Raw genomic sequence first — 23,298 nt, 5'->3', positions numbered from 1 at the left:
ATATGTTATAACAATATACCGTATTTTTCTCTCTATAGGACGCACCGGACAATAGGACGCACCTTGTTTTAGAGGGGGGAAAACAAGGAAAAAAAAAATCTCCCCCTCTCTGCCCAGCACCCCTTCAGCGAAGCGGCAGGAGGCGCTGCGCAGAGAGGGGGAGAATTTCCCCCCTCTTGTTTTCCCCCTCTAAAACAAGGTGCAATTTAAGGTGCGTTCAGTCGCCTTCAGGCGGCTACCTTGGAAGCCTGGAGAGCGAAAGGGGTCGGCGCCCACCAACCCCTCTCGCTCTCCAGGCTTCAGGTTCCTTTCGACCTGCTCTTTGGGGCTGGCAGGAGGAAGCCCACCACCAGCCCCAAAGAGCAGGTCGGGGAGCGGGGAAAGGCGCGCAGCAGAGAGGCTCCTGCCATAGCCCCCTGCGCGCTCCCCAGGCTGGAGAGGTGACACGCAGCTATAGAGGCTCCTGCCATAGTCGCGCGTCACCTCTCCACCTGGGAGAGCGCGCGCGCGGCTAAAGCAGCCCCCCCGCGACCCTCTCCCAGCTGGAGAGGTGACGCGCGACTACGGCAGGAGCCTCTTTAGCCGCGCGCGCGCTCTCCCGGCTGGAGAGGTGGTGCGCGGCTAAAGAGACTTCTGCCATAGTCGCGCGTCACCTCTCCAGCTGGGAGAGCGCGCGGCTAAAGCAGCCCCCCGCGACCCTCTCCCAGCTGGAGAGGTGACGCGCGACTACGGCAGGAGCCTCTTTAGCCGCGCGCGCGCTCTCCCGGCTGGAGAGGTGGTGCGCGGCTAAAGAGACTTCTGCCATAGTCGCGCGTCACCTCTCCAGCTGGGAGAGCGCGCGGCTAAAGCAGCCCCCCGCGACCCTCTCCCAGCTGGAGAGGTGACGCGCGACTACCGCAGGAGCCTCTTTAGCCGCGCGCGCGCTCTCCCGGCTGGAGAGGTGGTGCGCGGCTAAAGAGACTTCTGCCATAGTCGCGCGTCACCTCTCCAGCCGGGAGAGGGTCTGGGGGGCTTGTTTAGCTAAAGAAGCCCCCCGCGACCCTCTCCCAGCTGGAGAAGTGGTGTGCGGCTAAAGAGGCTCCTGCCATAGCCGCGCGCCACCTCTCCAGCCGGGAGAGGGTCACGGGGCTATGGCTTCTTCGCTCCATAGGATGCACACACATTTCCCCTTCATTTTTGAAGGGGAAAAAGTGCGTCCTAATGAGCGAAAAATATGGTATCTGACATACACATAAATACGCAATAAGTATCGTATTACACGGGAAGAGAACAATCAGCAACTACTAAATCTGTGGCAAAACCAAATGCCTTTCAACCCTAGATGGGCCTTCTTCAGTTTTACATTTGAATTACACCTGAATCGTGAAAACAATAATAAGGGGGAAAGAGCCCAAGCCTCCTGGTCTAATAGGCCAAGAAAGGGGCCACATGCACTTTGGGTTCTCATAGGGAACATCTGAAAGGATGGTAGTTCCATTCAGAGATGACAATCACACCAGTAAGATGTGGGAGATGATGTATAAACACTGGCATTTGCTTAAAGATGTACTTGGATGTCAGGATGGCCCTATGTTTGAATAGGCTCAGGACCGCAATACCTCTTTCCATATAAACCTACCCGTACCCTGAGCTGAGGCCCTCCTTCACGTGCCGCCTCCTTGAGAGGTCCGGAGGGTGGCAACATGAGAACGGGCCTTCTCTGCAGTGGCTCCCCGTCTGTGGAATGCTCTCCCCAGGGAAGTTTGCCTGGTGCCTTCATTATACACCTTTAGGCACAAGGCAAAAACGTTCCTTTTTAACCAGGCTTTTGGCTGATTTGATACCCTTTTAAAATGCCGCTCTTTTTTGAGGGTGTGTGTGTGTGTTATTGGCTTGCTGTTTTTATTTTGATTCGATATATTATGGTTTCTATGCTGATATTTTCTGTGAACTGCCCTAAAACCTCTGGGTATAAGGCGGTTTATAAATTCAATTAATAATAATAATGATAATCAGAAACAAAATGAATTGTATTTTTGAACTTGAGCAAAACTTTCCTTTTTCTAAAGCTGCCCACCCATACACGCTGCATGAATTGCAAGGCGCTGAGACACAAGGTTAACCTTTCCGGTTGCTCCTCTCAATATTTGTCGCCTTCTAAAACCTCAAGCATTTCACAGCATACTATTTCCTTACCTTCTGGAGTGGGATTTGATTATTATTATTCTCTCCCCCCCATCACCACCCTGAGTGAATCTCAGCGCCACTGTTAAAACAGACTGGGGTCCCACTGGCATTCTAGTCCCTAGTAATTCAGCCAGATAGTTGGAATAAAAAGCACCGGGTCATCACTTTTCTCTCCCCCTGGAGCTTTGGTTATTGAAGCATCAGATCTTGCCTTTATTTCCAAGGTCACCAACTTTCTGCTAGAAGTGTTTATTATTTTTGGAGTACGGGAGGAAGCATCACCTTCAGCTCTGCCAATGCGTTTTCTGAGCCTGACGCTCTCTCCTTCCGTAAATCTGTTTTAGAGGTGTTAGCTCTTTGTCTCTCCCCTTCCCCTTCCCTGAAACGACTCCCCCGTTCTTCAATGTCGGTAAGTGGTTTCTTTCTGGCTATTGAAGCTTTTTTGACATTCCCATTTTAAAAATATTGCCAATCTGATTCAGCTTTCACAGTGTAAATAAGGAAAGGAGGAGGGAAGAGCTGAGCTCTGCTACTGTGGTATGGGGTTTCCTGTAATGTTTCTTTTTTTCTTTTTTTTTTGAAACAAAAGCCATACTTAAACCAAAATACACATCACCACCACATCGTCCCCCATATTCCAGACAACATACAGCAGCTGCTGCTTACTTCATATACCTGAGTATCATCATGTAGCCGTGATGGGGCAGCCATGTGAATTTTGCTCACACATCTTCTCCTGGGAAACCTCAGCCTTGGGGGGCCAAATGCAGCCCTCTAGACCTCTCCAAAGGGCCCTTGGAATTCTTCACAGGCCACACCCCTTATCTCCAAGCCACGCCCCTCAGCAGCCCTGCTCTGAGCCATCCTTCAGTGCATGCTTGAATTGTGTATATATTGCTTTCTTGGTTGGAGAGCAGAAGGTTGTGTGTGGGGAGAGACCCCTGACTTCTGTTGTGCAAAAGTCAGTCACATCTGTTATCCCATCCACTTTTGCCCCACCTGCCCCATGGCATGTGGCCTCCAGGGGGTGTTGCAGCTACGGTAGGTGGGGCATCAATGAAAAGGCTTGCAGGTGGATGTTGATAGGCCTAACCATGCAAGACACGGGCTTATTTTAGGCTGTGTACTGCATATTGTACAGTACCTCGGGTTAAGTACTTAATTCATTCCGGAGATCCGTTCTTAACCTGAAACTGTTCTTAACCTGAAGCACCACTTTAGCTAATGGGGCCTCCTGCTGCCGCCACGCCACCGGAGTATGATTTCTGTTCTCATCCTGAATCAAAGTTCTTAACCTGAAGTGCTATTTCTGGATTAGCGGAGTCTGTAACCTGAAGCGTATGTAACCTGAGGTACCACTGTATAGTTAAAGCACACGGCTGTAACCAAAGAATCCTGGAAACTGTAGTTTGTTAAGGGTGCTGGGAATTGTAACTCTGTGAGGGCTAAACTACAGTTCTCATATTTCTTTAGAGCAGTGGTTCCCAAACTTTTTTTGGCCATGCCCCACCTAAGCATCTCTAAAATCTTGATGCCCCCTCCCCTGTGACATATAATTCTTATTATTCAAAAAGTGAACTCCTATTCATGCGAAGGAAGCCTAAAAGGCCATTAACTTGGTCTAAACCAGCTTTCACATTCCCCCCCTTAGAAATCAAATTGCCCATCTGTGGGGCGTGTGCCCCATGTTGGGAACCATGGCTTTGGAGGGAAGACATGTGCTTTACTGTATTGTGTGTATGCAGTCTTAGTAATAAAAAAGCAAGGGGGAAAAGAGTGTTCATTCAGCTGCAGTGACCAAAAGCAACTCTGTGCATTTTCTGTTCTCTGAAATGTTGCCAATGATCTCATTTGCCTTATGTTTTAAGACCATCGACTGTTCTGATGATTTCAATTAATTCTCCTCCACAGGTCCAGGTGCATAAAAGGGCATTAAGATGTCATTCCGTTTTGGGCAGCACCTCATCAAACCTTCTGTTGTGTTTCTGAAGACGGAACTCTCTTTTGCACTTGTGAACCGGAAGCCTGTGGTTCCGGGTCGTATCCTTTTTTCCCTTTGGTTTGCATGCATCTCGCATAACAGTCCGTTTCTGGAACCTTGGCTGTCTCCGCCGGAGTAGAAGGAGCCCCTCTTTCCCCACTAAAGAGCAGGTAAGATGTTACTCATATTTATTCTGAAGCCAGTCAGTGGAGCATAATATGCTTGATCGGTGTTGCAGAACTTCTGAAAGCGGTTGCTTAGCAACAGTGACCTTAGAGGTGAATTTTCTTCTGACCTTTTCACCACAGAAGATGTATAAATAAACAGGTGGTGCTTCTTTGCTTCTCTTTCCCTTTTCCTTGTTTTAAAAAATGATCTGGATGGTGTCTCAGAGATGCTCCTGTTTTTAACTGTCACGTTATCGGCCCTGTTGTGCTGCCTATTTTGCTTCCCCCCCACCCACAAATATTTTGGTCCAAGCAAATGCGACCCAGGTCTGGCACTGGGAATTAAAATGTAACAAGTCTCTTAAGGCGTCCCAAGTGCCAAGCACAGCAGTGCCAAAGTTTAAACTCCTTCCTTCTCTGGTAGCCAACGAGGTAAATAATCTGGTTGGAGACCTTTCTGGACGTCACTATGTGTGTGTTTGGGAAGTAAAAAACAACAACAGATAGAACTGCTGATTGCTCATGACGGGAAAGATCCACCTATAGCAATCTTTCTCAAAATTGGGTCTCCAGCTGTTTTTGGACTACAACTCCCATCGTCCCTATCCAGCAGGACCAGTGGTCAGGGATGATGGGCACTGCAGTCCAAAAACAGCTGGAGACCCAAGTTTGGGAAACCCTGATCTACAGCTTTTTGGTGATGAGATCATAGTTTGGTGCTAGAGTATCTGCTTTGCATTCAGAAGAGTTAAAAGGACATGGGTAGCAGTTAATGGGAAAGACATGAGACCATAGAGACCTGCTTCCAGGCAAGGTTGGAGTGGGATCTATCAAGTCCATATTCAGGCTATCAGTGGCTACTAGTCATGATGGCTAAATGCTTCTTCCAGGACCAGAGGCTCCATGTTTTTGAATACCAGTACCTGGGGAACGGCAGCAGGAGATTGCCTTCATGTTTTGCCTATAGGCTTTCCAGAGGCATATGGATGATCAATACAGGAAACACAAATATTGGATTGGCCTTTGTTCTGATCAAGCCATACCTTTCTTAGGTGCACTGGCTGATCATCATCACTGATTTATTAATCGCCTTCTAAACAAGCCGTCTCAAGGAGATTTACACACAAGAGGATTCAAAACAGTTAAAAACTCAAAACATATCAGAAGTAAGAGAAAAGACAAAATTGAGTTTTGACTGTATATGTTAAAAATGTTGAAACTTAATAAAATATAATTGGAAAACAACCCTCAAATATATCACGTACATTTAAAACAAGACTAAACCCCAGACAAAGTGTGCTCCCATTTACCCTGGCAAAACAAAAAATGCCTGGCAAAACAAAAAATGTATTCAGTTGTTTCCAGAAAGTGCAGTAGTAGGAATGCTGTTCCACAGAACAAGGGCAGCCACAGTCCATGGGTTTAGCTGACAGCAGGCAACTAAAATTCGCCAGTTGACATTTGCTACAACCCTCCAGAGCACACATAGGAAGTTGCCTCAGACCAATGGCTTATCTGCCTCAGTACTGTCTACTTTCACGGGCAATGGCTTGCAGGTTTTCAGACAGTGGTGTCTCCCAGAGTCTGGGGAATGAACCTGGAACCTTCTGCATGCAAAGCAGATGTATTGCTCTGGAACAATATGGGGAAATGGAAATGGTGACCCCAAAATGGTGGCCCACAGCTGCTTGGAGCAATAGCTGGAGGATACTGGGTGCCAGAGGGCATACATAGTCCCCCCCCCCAGTGGTCCGTGGTTGGCCTGAGAAGATAGTGACCAACTGGCAACCCTACACACACTTACCGTGACCCTGACTCTGCCCTTCTTGCCTGTTTGTCATTACAATGCTGAAAGCGAAACATGGTTATGTAAAATGAAGTGTGATGCTACTGAGAGACTGCAGAAGAGCTGTGTAAAGCTGCATTCATCTGACCTGGCAACAACAAGTGTATTCCCCGGGCTTTATAGCAATAATTTCATCTGCTTGGTTTCTGACTCACTTATACATACATATATTTCCTAGCAGACAATGAAATATTAATGTGTTTGAATTTCAGCAAGATAGAGACAAAAAGAATGAGTTTAAAAGCCAATTCACTTTGGATGTCAAGTTAATTAACTTGTATGTTTTGAAAAATCCAGGTTTAAAAAGGGAGCTGGGAGGAGGGAAGTGAGACTTAGATTGTGAAATTATTCCTACAGCACGGCTTATATTCTGGAAAGGCTCTGTAGTGCAAACCACTGCAAACATAGAAATGCAGGACGTTGTTGAAGACGTCGGTTCATTGCAACACGGTGCTTTGGGGTGTTTGTGCAATTTTCATTGTATTAAGCTTTGTTCGGGGGTTGGGTTTGCACATTCAACCACATGTTTCTGCACTGGTACTTAAGACATAGGGACGCAGGTGGTGCTGTGGTCTAAACCACAGAGCCTCTTGGGCTTAACAATTAGAAGGTCAGCAGTTTGAATCTATGCGATGGGGTGAGCTCCTGTTGCTCATTCCCAGCTCCTGCCAACCTAGCAGTTCAAAAGCATGCCAGTGCAAGTAGATCAATAGGTACCACTGGGGCAGCAAGGTAAATGGCGTTCCCATGCGCTCTGGATCTTGTCACGGTGTCCCATTGTGCCACATGACCTGGAAAGCTGTCTGTGGACAAATGCCGGCTCCCTTGGCCTGAAAAGTGAGATGAGCGCTGGACCCCATAGTCGCCTTTGACTGGACATAACATTCCAGGGGTCCTTTACCTTACCTTTTTACTTGAAATATTCAAATTCCATTAGATGTTTATAGGGAGGCTCTTGTTTAAAGAAAACATGCAGCCCAGTGTTGGAGTCATAGTAGCTGCTCCCTGAATCATTTCCCCTTTCCTAAACTTGATTTGTGATATTCTTTCCTTTGCATAATCGTAGTGGTTGGTTGGTTTGGCTTTTCAGAATAATGAAGAAGCCGTATTGATGCTCTTCTCATTCATTTTTGCTGGCTTTTTGAAACAGGAGCAGAATTTATTTATTACATTCAAATAAACAAATATCACCTGGGGAATTCAAGGGGGCATACATGGGGCTGCCTCTCCTCGTTTTATCCCCACAACAACCCTGTGAGGGTTGTTCATAATTCATACTTCAGCTGGGCTATCGGATATCCTATATTAGGTAAACTAGTTTATGTCTCCATGGTTATGAATTATCCATATTATTCATAGACTATATCTTCTGAAAAGCTTGGAGCAGACAACAATACAGTGGGGGGGGGGGAACCAAGGTTGTACCAAGTTTTCACCTGTAAAAGTTTACCTGGCTTTGTGGGGGTTAGTGGTTGCAAAATGACCCCCTAAATGCTCACAGGCAATACTTTTGAGATGTTGCTTATGGCTGCCTACAGTCATTGTGTTTCCCCTTTGTGCTGCTCCTCTAGCACAAATCTGTGCCTTGATCTCTCTCATCGTGTGATGCCAGTCACATATGTAAGGAGTGTGTAAGGATAGCACAATGCCAATGAGATTGGAATAAAGCATCCCTCCTCCCACTTATGCACGTTCTACTTGCGCGTGACTGGACATACGCATACACATTGGGAAATAAATAGATAAATAGAATCATAACAGGAAATGGCAGGAGAGTGCTGGAAAGTCTTTATTGTTTGTGAGGAGACCCTTGCCAGATCCTGAAGAGGATGTCAGTGAGAACGGAGGAAGCCCTGAAAAGATTGGAGGTGCAACGGGGCTTTGTTTTGGCTGCTTAGCCTCCCTGCCTAACAGCTGACATGCAAGGTAGCACAGAGGCAACCTCCTCTTTCCTGCGCTTCCCCCAGCTAGCCCCAGCTTCAACTCTATATATTTTGCTCTGGATTGGAGATACAGCCCCGAGATAGAGCTGGAGAGCAGGGGAAAATAGGCACTTAGGGGCTTTTTAGAGGGTACTCCCTACTTTATGTGATTTCACATATGTGCAGCCCCCCCGAATGTAAGTGGGGGACACTTGTGCCTGCCAGTACGAGGAAAGGTAGATTAAGCCAATGGGAAGTAAAAGATCCTTGTTTGGCATTGTGAGAGCCAGTGTGGTGTGGTGGTTAAGAGTGGTAGACTCGTAATCTGGTGAACCGGGATTGCGTCTCTGCTCCTCCACATGCAGCTGCTGGGTGACCTTGGGCTAGTCACACTTCTCTGAAGTCTCTCAGCCCCACTCACCTCACAGAGTGTTTGTTGTGGGGGAGGAAGGGAAAGGAGAATGTTAGCCGCTTGGATACTCCTTCGGGTAGTGATAAAGTGGGATATCAAATCTAAACTCCTCCTCCTCCTTCTCTTCCCTCGCAATGGGGGTAAGATGGGGTTGCAGAGCAAGTTGTGGCCACAGCCTGAATGGGAGCTTTATTCTTTATTCTCTCCCTTTGCAGACACCTGCTCAAAATTGCTAGAAGTTGGTTATTGTTGTTACCAGGGTTTGCAAGAAGCTTGGTTGAGCTCTAGAAAAACAATGAAATGAAAATCAGGTTATATAGTTTTGAAAGGCTAGACCCCAGATTTCCTGATTCTTGAAAAACAATATAAACGGAGAAGGCTTTCTTAACCATGCTTCCAAAAGTTCCTTGGCCTTAGCTCCCTGTCCCTTTGAAGAAGAGAAAGCAACCAATGATCTTCTATTATGGAAACCCCTTGCTTTCTAAAGATGGCTCATTGAAACCATCATTCAGAGGTCTCTCTCAGCTTTGAGCTCTATATAGATTATTTGATGCATCCTTGAATTTTCCAAAAGTTTTAAACAGAGCCCCTTACCACAAAGCAAAGTGTCTTCTTCACACTAGTACTTTGTCTTCGTGCAAATTCATACCTTTTTCCTGCTTCAATTTAATATTTGCCAGAAGTCCTGGAAGCAAGGCACTTTTATAAACATGAAAAAGGGCAGGATCTCTTGGGAAAATAGCTGAGCTTCAGACACCTTAGTGGTCAGATTGCACATGTTTACACAACCCATTATCCTCTGATAATAATCCCTTAATCCTGCAGGGTCAAACCAAGAGTTTAGTTGTTTGAGATATGTTTTAGAGAGAACTCGAGAGAAACTCTAAGGTTCTCATTTGTATGCCCAAGAGATTTGGTGGTCAGGCGCAATGGGCTTAAAAGGCCTTTTGCTGGGAAGTTGATGCTGTTGGATGTTTGTTGAATGAAGAATAAGCGAGAGAAATGAAATAAATGGAACTAAGCAGAGCTGTGGAAAAGGAGTAAGCAGAACGACTGATGCACAATGAATTTATGTGATCCAACAAGGATCAAAAAGGTGTGGAAAGAGCAAGGTGGATGGGAAATAATTTGGAGATAAATTATGCTGAAAGACAAGTCAGGAAATAATTAACCTTCATGCTATTGTTATGCAATGATTGTGTAGGTGTCTTTTTTTGACAAACATGACATGAAGTGAATAATACAATAAAGACACAAGTCTCACAACAGCAAATTCTATCTCTAGTGGGGGCTTTGCTGCGAAAGAGAAAGGTTTGCAGGGGGCAAGGATCCCCTAAAATTCCTGGGTGCCAGGTTCTCCCCATAATTTCTGAAATGAGTAAATGTAGGGTTTGAAGTCAAGACAGTCTCCTCAGGAGTTTGGCTTAGAGAGGTGCCATCAAATAACAAAGGCAGGTGATGACACAGTCATTACCCTGACAAAAGGCGAGACATTCAGCTTCAGACAAGAAAGGGGGAGACTGCCAGGATTACAGAGGGTGTGATGTCACCACAGGGGGAAAAAGTGCTTTTTGCAGGAGATTTTTGAAATTGAGGTTGCCTGGTGACTGGGAGGATGCTGGAAGCGGAAGGGGAGGAGCTGATTTTCTGAGCACAATTCAAAGTGTTGGTACTGACCTTTAAAGCCCAAAACGGCCTTGGTCCAGTATACCTGAAGGAGCATCTCCACCCCCATCGTTCTGCCTGGACACTGAGGTCCAGTGCCGAGGGCCTTCTGTCGGTTCCCTCACTGCAAGAAGCCAAGTTACAGGGAACCAGGCAGAGGGCCTTCTCGGTAGTGGCACTCACCCTCCCACCAGATGTCAAAGAGAAAAACAACTACCAGACTTTTAGAAGACATCTGAAGGCAGCCCTGTTTAGGGAAGTTTTTAATGTATTTTAATATTTTCTTGGAAGCCGCCCAGAGTGACTGTGGAAGCCCAGCCAGATGGGCAGGGTATAAATAAATAAATAAATAAATAAATAAATAAATAAATAAATAAATAAATTATTTATTTATTTATTTATTTATTTATTTCTGAAAAAGCTGCTGGCTGGAGGAGGCTGCACCAAGAGATGGGGGGGGGGGGTCAATATGTGGCTGCTGCTTTGAACGCATGCTTGCTGAAGCTATGAGAGGAGCGATGAAGGACACTCTTGGGGTGTATTGTTTTGCAGCCCTCCAAGGCCACCAAGGTCCCCTAAGCCGCTAGCGACAGCAAAGGACCAAAAAGTAATACAAAATTAATATCAAAATCGTGGGACTTCCAGTGAAAAATGGCTGAGGCACCTAGTGCTTTTTGTGTACCTTATAGGGTAGGCCCTTGATTCTTCCAGCCACTGCTGAATATCCTACTTTGTGATTAGCTTCACATGTTCTTTCATATGTTTCCATGCAATACTATCAGCAGCCTTGGGTAATATTAAGCTCAAACAATATTTTGTTTTACAGTCTCTTGCCCTTTTGTGTATTTTTGAAGATGTATTGGCTGTTATCGTTTAATTTGCTGTCATTTAAGGGGTGGTATAGTTTTAATTTTTGCTAACATTTTATTACGATCGCCTTGTCCGTGTGAAGTGTATTGCTTAATTTTGGTCCAAAGGCAAATGCTGGCACCTCACATTGGGACTGGGAGCAAAGAGGCAGCCAATTACGTTATTGTAAAGTTGGAGCAATATGCATGCAGTTGGCTTTTGCCAGTCAAAATGATCGTACCCATATTCTACACCAGGCATAGGCAAACTCTGGCCTATTATCCCTAGCTAACAGGACCAGTGGTCAGGGATGATGGGAATTGTAGTCCCAAACATCTGGAGGGCCGGAGTTTGCCTATGCCTGTTCTACACCAATTGAAGCTTCTGAGCTGCCTTCAAGGCAGTCCGAAGCATAATAACCACATTGCCGTAATCCAACTGGGAGGCTGGTTCTGCACTATGTCTCCAAATTTGGAGCGCAGGTGCTATCTAAATGTATCTTGAGCAGGGCCAGCCCATCAATGAGGCAAGGTGAGGTGATCACCTCAGGTGGCAGGATCCATAAGGGCAGCAGATCCCAATGTAGCTCTTTATTCCTCCCCCCCCCATTGTTGTGCTGTAGCTCTTTCCCACCCCTTCTTCCCTGGTTGGGGGGGCATCATTTTGTGTCTCCCCTCAGGCGCCACAAAATGTCTTGGGCCAGCCCTGATCTTCATCCTCTCTAAAGCAATACGAAGTCTGTTTAAGCTCCCACAAAGCACACCCTATTTGTTTCTCCCGGATGGGAAGCCCATCTCAAGTGTGCATTGCTCTCTGGAGTGGCGTAGGAAACTGCATCTGTGCCTCACCTTCATCTGTGTCAAAGTCGGGATTAGGTTTGGGGCTGCAGGATTAGCTGGGAGCCATACCAGGAGGAGGTTTGTCCTGCGTGGCATTGTTCCTGTGTAAGTGCCGCTGGCAAGATGCCCTCCCTCCTTCCCACGTCTGCCTGAGTGGGAATATGATGATACTGGTAGGGCAGACGCCATTGCTTGATACAAATAAAGGTGTGAGTCACACTCTCTTCAGTTATTAATGCAACTTTTGGAATAAATTAAGGTGTGGGCTGATTTTAAAATTTCCTTTGCAGCAAAGGACGTGGGCTGTTTCCCCCTGTGGTTGGTTCTGCCTAGAATGGCCCCGTGTCCTACTTTACAGAGGACAGTCCGCTATGTTCAGGATTGTTTAATACAGGTGCTGTTTAGAGAGAGGAAACCTTGCTCAGGAGAGAGGAAAAGGTCCTTTGACCCTGTCCATCACCCCTTAGCACCTGAACAGACATGCATGATGTCAGGAATGGGGCAAGTGGACATGGCTTGGGGGAGACTCTTCTCCTGCCTATATGCAGTGGAGTAGTTTCCCATCTGATGCTTGCCTGGTGTGGTTTGGTTCTTCTGAGCATGGCTCCTGTTTGTTCCATCTCTCCACTCAGGGCCGGCCCACCCATGAGGCAGGGAGTAGCAACCACCTCAGGCAGCAGGATCTCCAGAGGCAGCAGATCCCAGTGTAGATCTTTATTCTCCCCACCCCTTGTTCACGATGTAGATCATCACTCGCCCCTTCTTCTCTGGTGGGTTTGTGGTTTTGCGGGTTGCTTCAGGTGTCAAAATGTCTTGGGCCTTCCTTGTTTCCATCCATGTTGAAGCGTGGAAAGGCACATGAATTGTGTTAAGGGAGCTGTGTCTGTCCTTGTTGTTCCTCATCAGAATGAACCTGTCTGACCTGGGAGGAGAACCTTTCTGAGTGCAGAAGTGTAAGAAAATGTTCCATTCTTGGGACCCACCAGCAAAGAGAAAGCTATTGTTGTGGATGAGGGGAGCTAAGGAAAGCACCTTCTACACATACATACACATGAGTTTGCACTCTATCCTAGCCTTTGAGCTTTGGGCTTTTTTGAAGCCAGCTATAGCAAGGTTAGGGACGCGGGTGGCACTGTGGGTTAAACCACAGAGCCTAGGACTTGCCAATCAGAAGGTCAGTGGTTTGAATCCCCGTGACGGCGTGAGCTGCCGTTGCTTGGTCCCAGCTCCTGCCAACCTAGCAGTTCGAAAGCACGTCAAAGTGCGAGTAGATAAATAGGTACCGCTCTGGCGGGAAGGTAAACGGCGTTTCCGTGCGCTGCTCTGGTTCGCCAGCAGCGGCTCAGTCATGCTGGCCGCATGACCCGGAAGCTGTACACCAGCTCCCTCGGCCAATAAAACGAGTTGAGCGCCGCAACCCCAGAGTCGGCCACGACTGGGCCTAATGGTCAGGGGTCCCTTTACCTTTTTATAGCAAGGTTTCATGTCTAGGTTCCACTTAAGCCTTTCTCAGATCCCTTTGTTAGTTGGAGTGGGGTGTCTGTGCAGGAACCCAAGTTGCCGAGCAACAAGCGATGGGCCCTGCTGGGTGAAGCCCAGGATAATTTTGTAATAAAGTTCTGCTCACTAAAGTGCTACTGTTTGTGGGTTTTGTTTTTTGTTTTTGCACCGATATGAGTAATTTGAGGCTTCACTGCTGTTTTTATTCAAGCATTTACTTCCATTATTACACAGCTTTGCATGTGTTCCGTCTCACAATAAATATAACCATTATTGAGCTTTCTTTTTGTTCTTCTTGAGGATAGTTTTTTTTTTTAATGCTCCTTGTTCTATTCTTATTGTAGTATAAGGTTCTCGCTTTCAACTTGTGTTAAAGCATGAAAAATGAATTTGAACATTAATAGAATCCATTTGCGGACCAGGGCTTTTATTGTAAATAAAATTATTCATTTGTTATGTCCTATTGTTTTCAGCCGACATAGTATTGATCTTTGGGTTTCTGCTCGGGGATGCCATAAGGAGCACTAGCATAAAGAGGGAGCAGTGCAACATTTGTAAATTGATTGAATGTAAAGCATAATGACAGAGACAAACATCATTTCTAAAGCAATGCTATATCACACACAGCATTTTTCAACAGCTTATTGAGCTGGTTATTGAAAAGAACAACCTATCCAAAGTGGAACAATGAACAGGATGTTATTGGGACCAAACAATTTTATTGTGATTCATTGAGGACACTGTGACCCTTGCAATATATGCATTAAAAATTAGAATGGATTTTCTAAAAGAACTTTTTGGCCTACTTTGGCTGTAAAGAAAAGTTGTGAGCACGTGGGAAAGAACAAATCTCCGAGACTTTTATTTACATATGCACTAATTCTAGAGCAGATCTCCATCTCCATCTTGGATTCCAAAAGCACAGGCAGGTGATCTAAGTGTAGAGCAGATTTTTGAGGGTGAATGGGGGTTGAAAGGGAGAGGAGAAGAAGGGGAAGACTGCTCTGCTTGAACAATGGCAGTGCTGGATACATCCTATCCTCTCTGTTGTTCTCCGTAAGTACTGGTGGTCACCTGTTCATTTTTAGCAAAGTGGATTAGTTGCCTAGAGTGAAAGCTGTGCACTCCAATGGGTATGTTAAAAGCTGGACCTCGGGAAAAGTGATTGCTGAACAAATTTGCCAGGGAAGAATAACAGGTTGTAAGAGCAGAATCTTCTGTTGTGTTCAAACTATTTATTTAAGACATTTCTATATTTTTTAATTGGGACGCAGGTGGTGCTGTGGGTTAAACCACAGAGTAGTTCAAAAGCACGTCAAAGTGCAAGTAGATAAATAGGTACCGCTCTGGCGGGAAGGTAAACGGCGTTTCTGTGCGCTGCTCTGGTTCGCCAGAAGCGGCTTAGTCATGCTAGCCACATGACCCGGAAGCTGTACACTGGCTCCCTCAGCCAATAAAGCGAGATGAGCACCGCAACCCCAGAGTCGGTCACGACTGGACCTAATGGTCAGGGGTCCCTTTACCTTTATATTGCTTAATTATTCACATTTCTAAGCAATGATCCACAGAAAATGAAACAATAAGCAATCATCATAGTATGAAACATTACCTTAAAATGCCTGCAGGAACAAGAAAGTCTTAGTTGTGTGACTGAAGCTCAGCAAAGGAGGGTGGGTTCCTGTCTAATCTCAGCTGAGAGGGCATTGGACAGGCTTGGGTCCACTACATTGAATGCTCAGCTTCTAATAGTTGTAAGTCATGCATCTGAGCCATTTGGGGCTCTCAACAGGGACTCCCCCCAAGATCTAGGAGAAACCCCTTACCATGCAACCCCATCCAGCATCCAGGACTGGTGGGATGCTCAATCTCCCAGATATGGGAGCCACTCACCAACTGTCCCTCCATCTTCCCAGGGCTCAGGTTAATTTTACTAGCCCTTATCCATTCTACAATGGCACCTGGACAACATTCCATACAGTTTTTAATCAATACATGGAAAGTGCAATGCAGGTATCAGCTCCCTCCAAACTCCATGTGTTTTATCACCATGTTTGAACAGAGCCAACACAGAACCTGTGCTTTGCCATTTTTGTGTGTACATAACTTTTGCATATGTACATATGCCTATTGTGTTGGAAACAGGGCCATTGGGGCAGTGCCAACCCACTCCACATTGTGCATATGTGATCTGACACATTTGAGTGTTTGATTGGCTGGATGAATACGTATCCCACCTTGTAATTTTAGCAAGTACAGAGGTAGTGTGTTGTATTTTTAAAAAGAAGAATAAAAAGTAGATTCATTTTCTGAAAACATTTACAAACGTTTCTAAAATACAGGTGGAAGCCTTCATTGCCTTGTAATTGTTGTTGCCTAGAGAAAGAAAAATCTTTTGTCATCAAGGGAAATTGCTATCAGTTTCGTAAGAGCTCTCTATGTAACATGTAATAATTATTATTATTTTAAAATTATTGGGATAAATATATCTTTAAGCTGTAGGTGTTTGCCTTGAATTGCAATACATGCTCAGAAAGCTCCACAGGTAAGAGAGAGAGAGAGAGAGAGAGAGAGAGAGAGAGAGAGAGAGAGAAGAAAGGGGGGGAAAGTATAACTATCTTTCATTTATGTGAGCTAGGGTAGAAGATTGGAGACCAGTGACCAGCATCTGTGTACACTTTCCTTTTACTGTTTAATGCAGTATCACGAAATACATACTTACTTGACAATCAAAATCCATTCCTCCCCCAAAGAGGAAAATGAGAATTGTTAGAGGAGAAGTAGGTAGTACTTGTCTAGATGGTACCTATGGCCTAATAAGATCAATGTGTTGCCATGGCTCTTGCTTTGAGGAGTGACCAGACACAGATGTCCAAGAGGGACCTGAGTCTGTTCACATCGGCTGTGGAGACACCAGGTGCAAACATTGACACCAATTGTGGACTTAGTCACCTAGACCTTCCTGATCCAGAGCCCCCAAGGCAGAGGTGGCATTTCACCAGTTGGAATCCCCCTGCTCCCATCCACAAAATTTCCAGGTACAAGAACTTTATGGTCAAGCTCTTAACTGGAAACTTTCTGCAGTCATGTTGCTTCAGACCAACCATACCTCCTACCAGGCCTTTTTCCCCCAGCTGGAACTCACTGGAACTCAATTCTGGCACCTCTCAGGTGGGCACCATCGCCATTATAAGAGAACACAGAAGGCGTTTATGGTGAGTTCCGGCACCTCTTTTTCTAGAAAAATAGCACTGCCTGCTACTTGCTTTTCACCAGTCCTGGCTGGCTGGCTCTTGGCTACCATCTTCTGTGTGTGATTCCCCACCACATCCCCCCATATTGTACCATGGGTTCTCAGTTACAGCGTTATTAGGTAAAGGTTCAGTGTCAGTGTCTCAGAGTTTGCTAAGATGGTATGAAATTTTCAGTGAAGGTAGAGAAAATTCAGAAAAATACAAAAGCTTGCTCTGGGATACCATCAAAGTAAAATTTACAAACAACAGCAACAACAAAGCAGCAGATTTTTAAGGTAATTTGTTGCAATTGTTTTTTTGTGTGGATACCTTTATAGGAATAGAGATCAGTAAAAAAAAAAGTTCAGTCTGAACTTGCTTGCAGGTCAGAACATGGTGGTCTGTCCCATTAACCAGGTCTGCAGATTTTAATGTACAGTTTTGGTTCCAAAACAGAGTGGACAAATATATGTATTTTCTGTACTAAATGTATATCCGTGGAGGAAATTGTTGGAAAACGTATTTCACAAGAAGTGTGCTTACAAAATTTGCACATTTTAGAAGCAGGTGGAAAGTCTGCAAAAAAGTGGATTGAATGGATCTACGACAGCACCAATGAAACTGACATGGGACGAACGTAGGTTGATCTATCCATCCCTAAGGAAGAATGATATCTGTGGAGGTCACCATCTTTGAGACCCATAATTAATCTAGACTGATGCCACATTCTAAGAACACATGGTAGCACCGTCAGCTGTAGACTCCTTCAAGAGAGCAAAAAAATTTCTATCAGTAAAAAATAAAGAAAACAAAAAATAGTGGGAGGAGGGATTAAAGAAAAATGCTACTATCCTGCATTTCCTGGTAATCCTTCCTTACTCTGAAAATGTATATACTTGCATTGAGCTCTTTGAGGATTGGGGGAAAGAAACATGTGCAACTATTTCTCTGCACCCCCAAAACAACATCAACAAACCATTGATTTTGAAAGTTTAAGAACAATTGTAGCCTGTATATATAATTTCTCATTTTTTTAGTGGTCATAAATGAATAACTTTGCTTACAAATTGTTGAGGAGTCTGGTATCTTAATGTTGCCATTAAATGATACCACATGAACACGTGAAGCTACCATATACCAGGTCAGATGACTGAGCCATCTGTCCCAGTATGGTCTAGCCTAGGGGCTGCTAACATGTCATTGTCCATATGTGTCAGGGACTGGGCAGAGGAGGAAGGGTGGAAACTGCCTCCCTTAAATCTTGACCCTTCCGGGGAGCAGGAAGAGGAAGGCAGTATAGATTTACAACAATGGTTTGAGGGAGGTTGCAGCTCAGGCAGATGAGGGGGAAAGTTGGGAAATCATGGGAGAGCCAGAGCAACAGCTGCCTGACACGTTGTCATTAGAAAGCATTCCAGATCCTCCATCTCCCAGAACCCAGCAAACCTTAAAAGTAGGAGAGCAAAGAGCTCCAAGACAGAAGGTACTCGGTGGCACCCGTAGAGGAGGTGATGATGATGAATAATGAGGAAGTGGGAGAGACAAGGGGGTGGGAATTCACTTGGGACAACACCATTATCCAAGAGGCTGGGTTCTATAGCCTCTCTCTGTAAAGTTTGAAATAAAAAAGGGCTATAAGAAACTTTTCCTTGTCTTTATACTTTCCTGGGCAACTGGCAGGGAGCCGCTGACAACATCCTGACAATATGTTGTTGAACTACAACTTGCATCGTTCCCAACTGCTGGCCATGCTGGCTGGGGCTGATGGGAGTCCATCAATATATGGAGGGTAACAGTAGGGTTTTGGCTCAATCAACAAGTAAGCCAAAAAGAAGGCCGGTGGTTATCTTACTTTTACTGTTCTTATTTGTAGTGAGTGTTGTAATTTTTAACCCTGAATGTAAGCTGCCGCAATCATGGAATGAGATGCAGTGCAAACATTTTAGAGAAAATGAATTTATATAAACACTAAGCAAGAGATGAATATATTCACAGAAAGGTTTATATTTCTGATTTCCTACAAGACTAGCAAGGCTGGCCTAAGAGGAAAGACCACAAGCTGAGTGATACCCAGAAGACAATGGCTCAGTAGGATGCCATTTGAATTCAAGTGTTTATAGGAAGCATAATTATCTTGGGTGCTGAAGCCATTTGAACTCAATTACATTCAATTAGATGGTACATTTATAGGCTGCGGGCTTAGGGATGGGGGAGAAATTTGATCCTGTTTGCATTTAAAGGTGAACTTAGCCTAATTCGCAATTCCTGAAACACTATGGGAATCGAAACACACCCATCCTTCAAAATTTGCACGTCCCTGAATTTTGCAATGCAGTTCTCCAGCCAAGTCATAGGTACAAAAATCCATCTAGTGAGCATAAATATGTATATATTACTGAAGATAGCACACAAAGTGGACTATATATGGGGAAATTGCTTTGCAAATATGCACATTAGAACATACTCACACACTATGATGCTGGTGGAGCTCACTACTGTTAGGATTCTTCCTCCGTGCTTGCAGTCATGGGATTGTTTTCTATCACGTGACGGTGTATGTTTTCATTCCACATAGTGGGAAGTGATGGAGACAGGATGATTGGATTACTGTGTTCCGTGATGTGGGACTATTGCCCTTTTTCTTTCTCTTTGCTGTCTGATGAGAAAGAGGAAGGAGCTGAGTCAGACTGTTCCAACAATATGTAAATAAAGTAGTTTAGCCAAACTGCTGTGCTGCTGAGTCTTTTACACAAACAGCCAATACTCTGCAGGTTCCATAAGTGTGCTCATGCCTCTTGGTATCAGTTGCTGTGATGTTCGGGCTAAAGAAAGCCTCTGAAGCTCCCAAACGACTGACCAGGAGGGAGAGAACATGCCAGTCGGGCATGTGTCTCTGCCAAGGTCCTACACATGAGTAGGAGGATCCTGAGGCATTTGCTAAAATTTTATTTTGGTGAATGATGTGTGCTGCCTCCAATCATCTGTCCACTTATACTGTCCATTGTCCATGTGTACTTGCACATGGACATAAACCACAAAGTGGTTGACTTAGTATTGCAACAAAATTGCTCACTAGGATGGAGAAGGAAGACTTAGGTACCATGCATGTGACCTCCACAACTTCTGGAAGGCACCAGATTCGAGATTCTGGTTTTGTCTGTCAAATTTTTTTCATCCAGAGGGTTTGAAGCTGCCTTTATCAAGTTTTCTGACAGCAAACATGGAAACAGTGCTTCACAATCTTCATCATTAATTTCTGGAAGTAAAGTTGCCACATCTAACAGCCCGATGATCTTATAGGCACTGCTTTCTGGGAGAAATAAAACTCAATAAACCCTACAATGATTGGGGCTGCCTGTGGCTACTTAGCAGTGAGTAGAAATGTACTCTGCACATGCCCAGGGGCTACCTTAGGGATACGTACTCTTTCAGGACTGAATTACAGAGTTAAAAATACATCTGGGCAATGAATTCTAGCTCCAAACAAGTCTCCTGGTACTGAATTTCAAGGCACCCACTGCATACATTTGGTAGCTTCCCAGAGAAAATACAGCTGATTCAATTGCTGTAATAAGTTGTTAGCTAACCACTTTGCCATATGAGAAAATTGCTCCATTTTTAATTACCCTATTGGCTGAGCTGGTTATGAACCAAATGGCATCCCTTGGTGTGGAACATCTTTGGTGATTTCATCATTTGTTCGACTTCTTTAAACTTCGTCGTCTTCTTTTTTTTTATAAAAAAAAGCATTTGCAGCCAGTAGTTTGACATTAATACACCATTTGTATTTTACCGTATCACGTAAAATTGCAAATGTGCAGTTGTCGATCAGAGCACAGTCCCTCACATCCACACTGTTGAATGGGAAAAAAGTACATTAATGCAAAGCTGGCTCCTCCAGATGAACTGTTTCTACTGTTCGTTTCATCTGTTGTTTCATCTCGAACAAGTGCCCCCTCTCCCTTTCCTTTTATCCAGCCCTGCTTATTGGGCTTGTGTTTGGATTACTTGAGAGTTTTGTGTGGACTGGCAAGAAAGGTGCTGCATGAAAATGAATGTTGCCTAGTAAATTAAGGTCCTGTTCCAGAGCAAAAAACAAAAAACAAAAAAAAACAAAAAAATCATTTAAGGGTTTTCAAATGGCCAAGAATATGATGGCCCAGTGTGCATGTCTTAGTAAACCAGAGGTGATGGTTTACTGTGAGCATGGAGATTGCTTCTACTTTGTTGCTCCCCTGGCATGAATGGTTTCTTTCACACCCAGCCCACAACCCCACCCACAATTGACAATTCATGACCACGGAGTGGAGAATGAAGCTGCTGGACTATGCAGAACTTTATAAACTGACAGGGAAGATCAGATATCTACGAGACCAAAAGTTCATCGAGGACTGGGGAAAGTTAGTGGAGTATTGGGAATGTATAAGTGATAATGAAATAACGTTAGTGGCATTTAAAGACGCTCTGTAAAAACTTAAGAAATATTGCAAAAAAGAAAAACAGATGTGGAAGGGTATGTCAAAAGGCAAGAGCAGATTTAGGAAACGTGTAACTAAAAAGTTTAATTCGGATAATTGTCAGAGAGGCTGAAGGAAGTCCAAAAATGAGAAAATCTGTCAAAGTTGTAATGTGGTGTAATATGTATTTTTCTTGATGGAAAATTAATATAAAATATTTTTTTAAAAAAGACAAGTCATGACCAAACCTTGACTTCGTGACATGGTTTGTTTGGAGTGAAGCAAGCTATGATCTGCCATTTAGTTGTAATGTAGGGTTACCATATTTCAAGACGAGAAAATCCAGTCACAAAGGTTGTTGAGCTTTATTGGGCAAAGTTATTGAGGTTTTTTTGTTTGTTTGTTTGCCATATCTAAAAAGAAGAAGTATTTCTTCCAGAAAGTCACCCAAAAGTCAACACTTCTTATATATATATATCGGCTGCCACTTTTCAAAAATGCCATTGTCCTATGCAAAGCCATGGATTATGGTTTTTTGCTCCAGCTCATGCTAGGGAAGGAGTGGAGCGGGAATAATCCATCAACTGCGGTTTAACAAATGTGCAAACTCTCCAGGTAAAGGACCCCTGGATGGTTTGTCCACATACAGCTTTCCAGGTCATGTGGATAGCATGACTAAACCACTTCTGGCACAATGGGACACCGGGACGGAAACCAGAGTGCACAGAAATGCCGTTTACCTTCCCGCCACAGCAGTACCTATTTATCTACTTGCACTAGCGTGCTTTCAAACTGCTAGGTTGGCAGGAGTTGGGACTGAGCAACGGGAGCTCACCCCGTTGTGGGGATTCAAACCGCCAACCTTCTGACTGGCAAGCCCAAGAGGCTCAGTGGTTTAGACCACAGCATCACCCGCATCCCAAGACCCACATCTCCAGGAACGACTACTGAACAGACTGGCAAGTCCTTTGAATTGGCTGTTCAGAAAGCTATGAAAACTTTTGCAAGAGCAGCTGAAGAAAACTTAAAAAAGGAAAATGAACATTTTTTCCCTGTGACAAATAACTGCTCTTCATAGCCCTTTTTCTTTTTAAAAGAAGTGTGAAACTGTGGCGCATAAATATAGAATAGTTTAAACCCAGCAGTTCTTTATGGGCTCGGTATACAGTTAGTTCATAATGGAGCTGGTAACTGAAAAGACGACCTTTCATTTTTTTATATGTAACCTCTTGAAGAAACAAACTTGGTAACTGTGAATATTATTCATGAGAGCAGACAGGGAATTGGCAAGTGTGTTACAGCTTTATCGTAACTGTGCTACCAGAATAGCTCACCAGGCTCTGCATTATTGTTCTTGAACATTACCTGCAGCTATGGGAAGATTTTGTCCCCTTTATTCTGCGTTGTATTGTAATAGATTTGTAGTGTGTGGGGCTTTCCCCTAATATAATGCCTTGCAGTTGAAACTGTAAAATGGGAGTTGAACACAGGAACAATTCCTGAACTTTTGTCTATTATGTTTTGTGCACATTTAAGAATACTTCCCTACACCTTCCCTTAATAGCCATGTAATCGGAAATTTGTTATTTTCAGCATAGCTAAACAAAACCCGGACAAGAGATGGAAGGCTTGAACTTATGACAGAACCAGCACATAATTAAAAGGGGTGATTGGAATGCTTATTCATAAATAAGAAAGGGTTATAATAAATGATGCAACACATTTTGGAATGTAATATTTCTAATGGAACTGGATCTGCAGGAAAGTCATTGATTAAATTCCATAATATTTCCAATGTAGCATGATGTGAGTTTGTGGAGGTCGTGGGATCTCTGAACTGTGTGACACATTACTTTCCCTCCAAAACCACATTTAGAGAGGGATTTGAAGTTTCTCCTTTCAACCCTTTAAACGTGGACATAATGACACCATGTTTGCTCATCACTTGTCCCCCCCCCCCAGATGAATATGCACTGGCTTTATTTTGCTCCGCTGAACTTAATGGATGGTGTTTGTCTGTCATGAGAATCGCAAATGAGAGTTAGGACTTGATTCGCTGTAATTGCTTCTAAAGAGAACGTCTGACGATTTCGCAGATAATAACGTTTTAAGCAAGCTCTTCCTGTTTCAGAATGGCAGGCTGTAGAGAGGCACATGCCTTGAGGGAAGATCACTCGGCTTACGCCAGCGAGGGGCATCTTCTCCAGACATGTCGCCCTTAGAAACGGCAGCTGGAAATGTAGCTCTAATTGCCCTAAGGAGGC

The 23,298-nt window shown here is 44.4% G+C and overlaps 1 protein-coding gene across 8 annotated transcripts in view; it reads left to right on the top strand.

Moving 5' to 3' along the window:
• Nucleotides 1-23,298, top strand: part of FHIT (fragile histidine triad diadenosine triphosphatase) — a 1,070,670-nt gene that overhangs the window by 394,775 nt on the left and 652,597 nt on the right. For all 8 annotated transcript variants that reach the window (XM_081184398.1, XM_081184395.1, XM_081184391.1 and 5 more), the window contains one exon: nt 4,078-4,206. In XM_081184398.1, coding sequence (XP_081040524.1) covers nt 4,104-4,206 — 103 coding nt within the window. In that variant the 5' untranslated portion in view covers nt 4,078-4,103. The remainder of the gene's footprint in view (nt 1-4,077; nt 4,207-23,298) is intronic.

The sequence above is a fragment of the Podarcis bocagei genome (assembly GCF_964188305.1).
Source record: "Podarcis bocagei genome assembly, chromosome: 2".
Lineage (NCBI taxonomy): Eukaryota > Metazoa > Chordata > Lepidosauria > Squamata > Lacertidae > Podarcis > Podarcis bocagei.
Note: the sequence above shows the minus strand (reverse complement) of the source record. Positions and strands in the feature narration are given on the sequence as shown.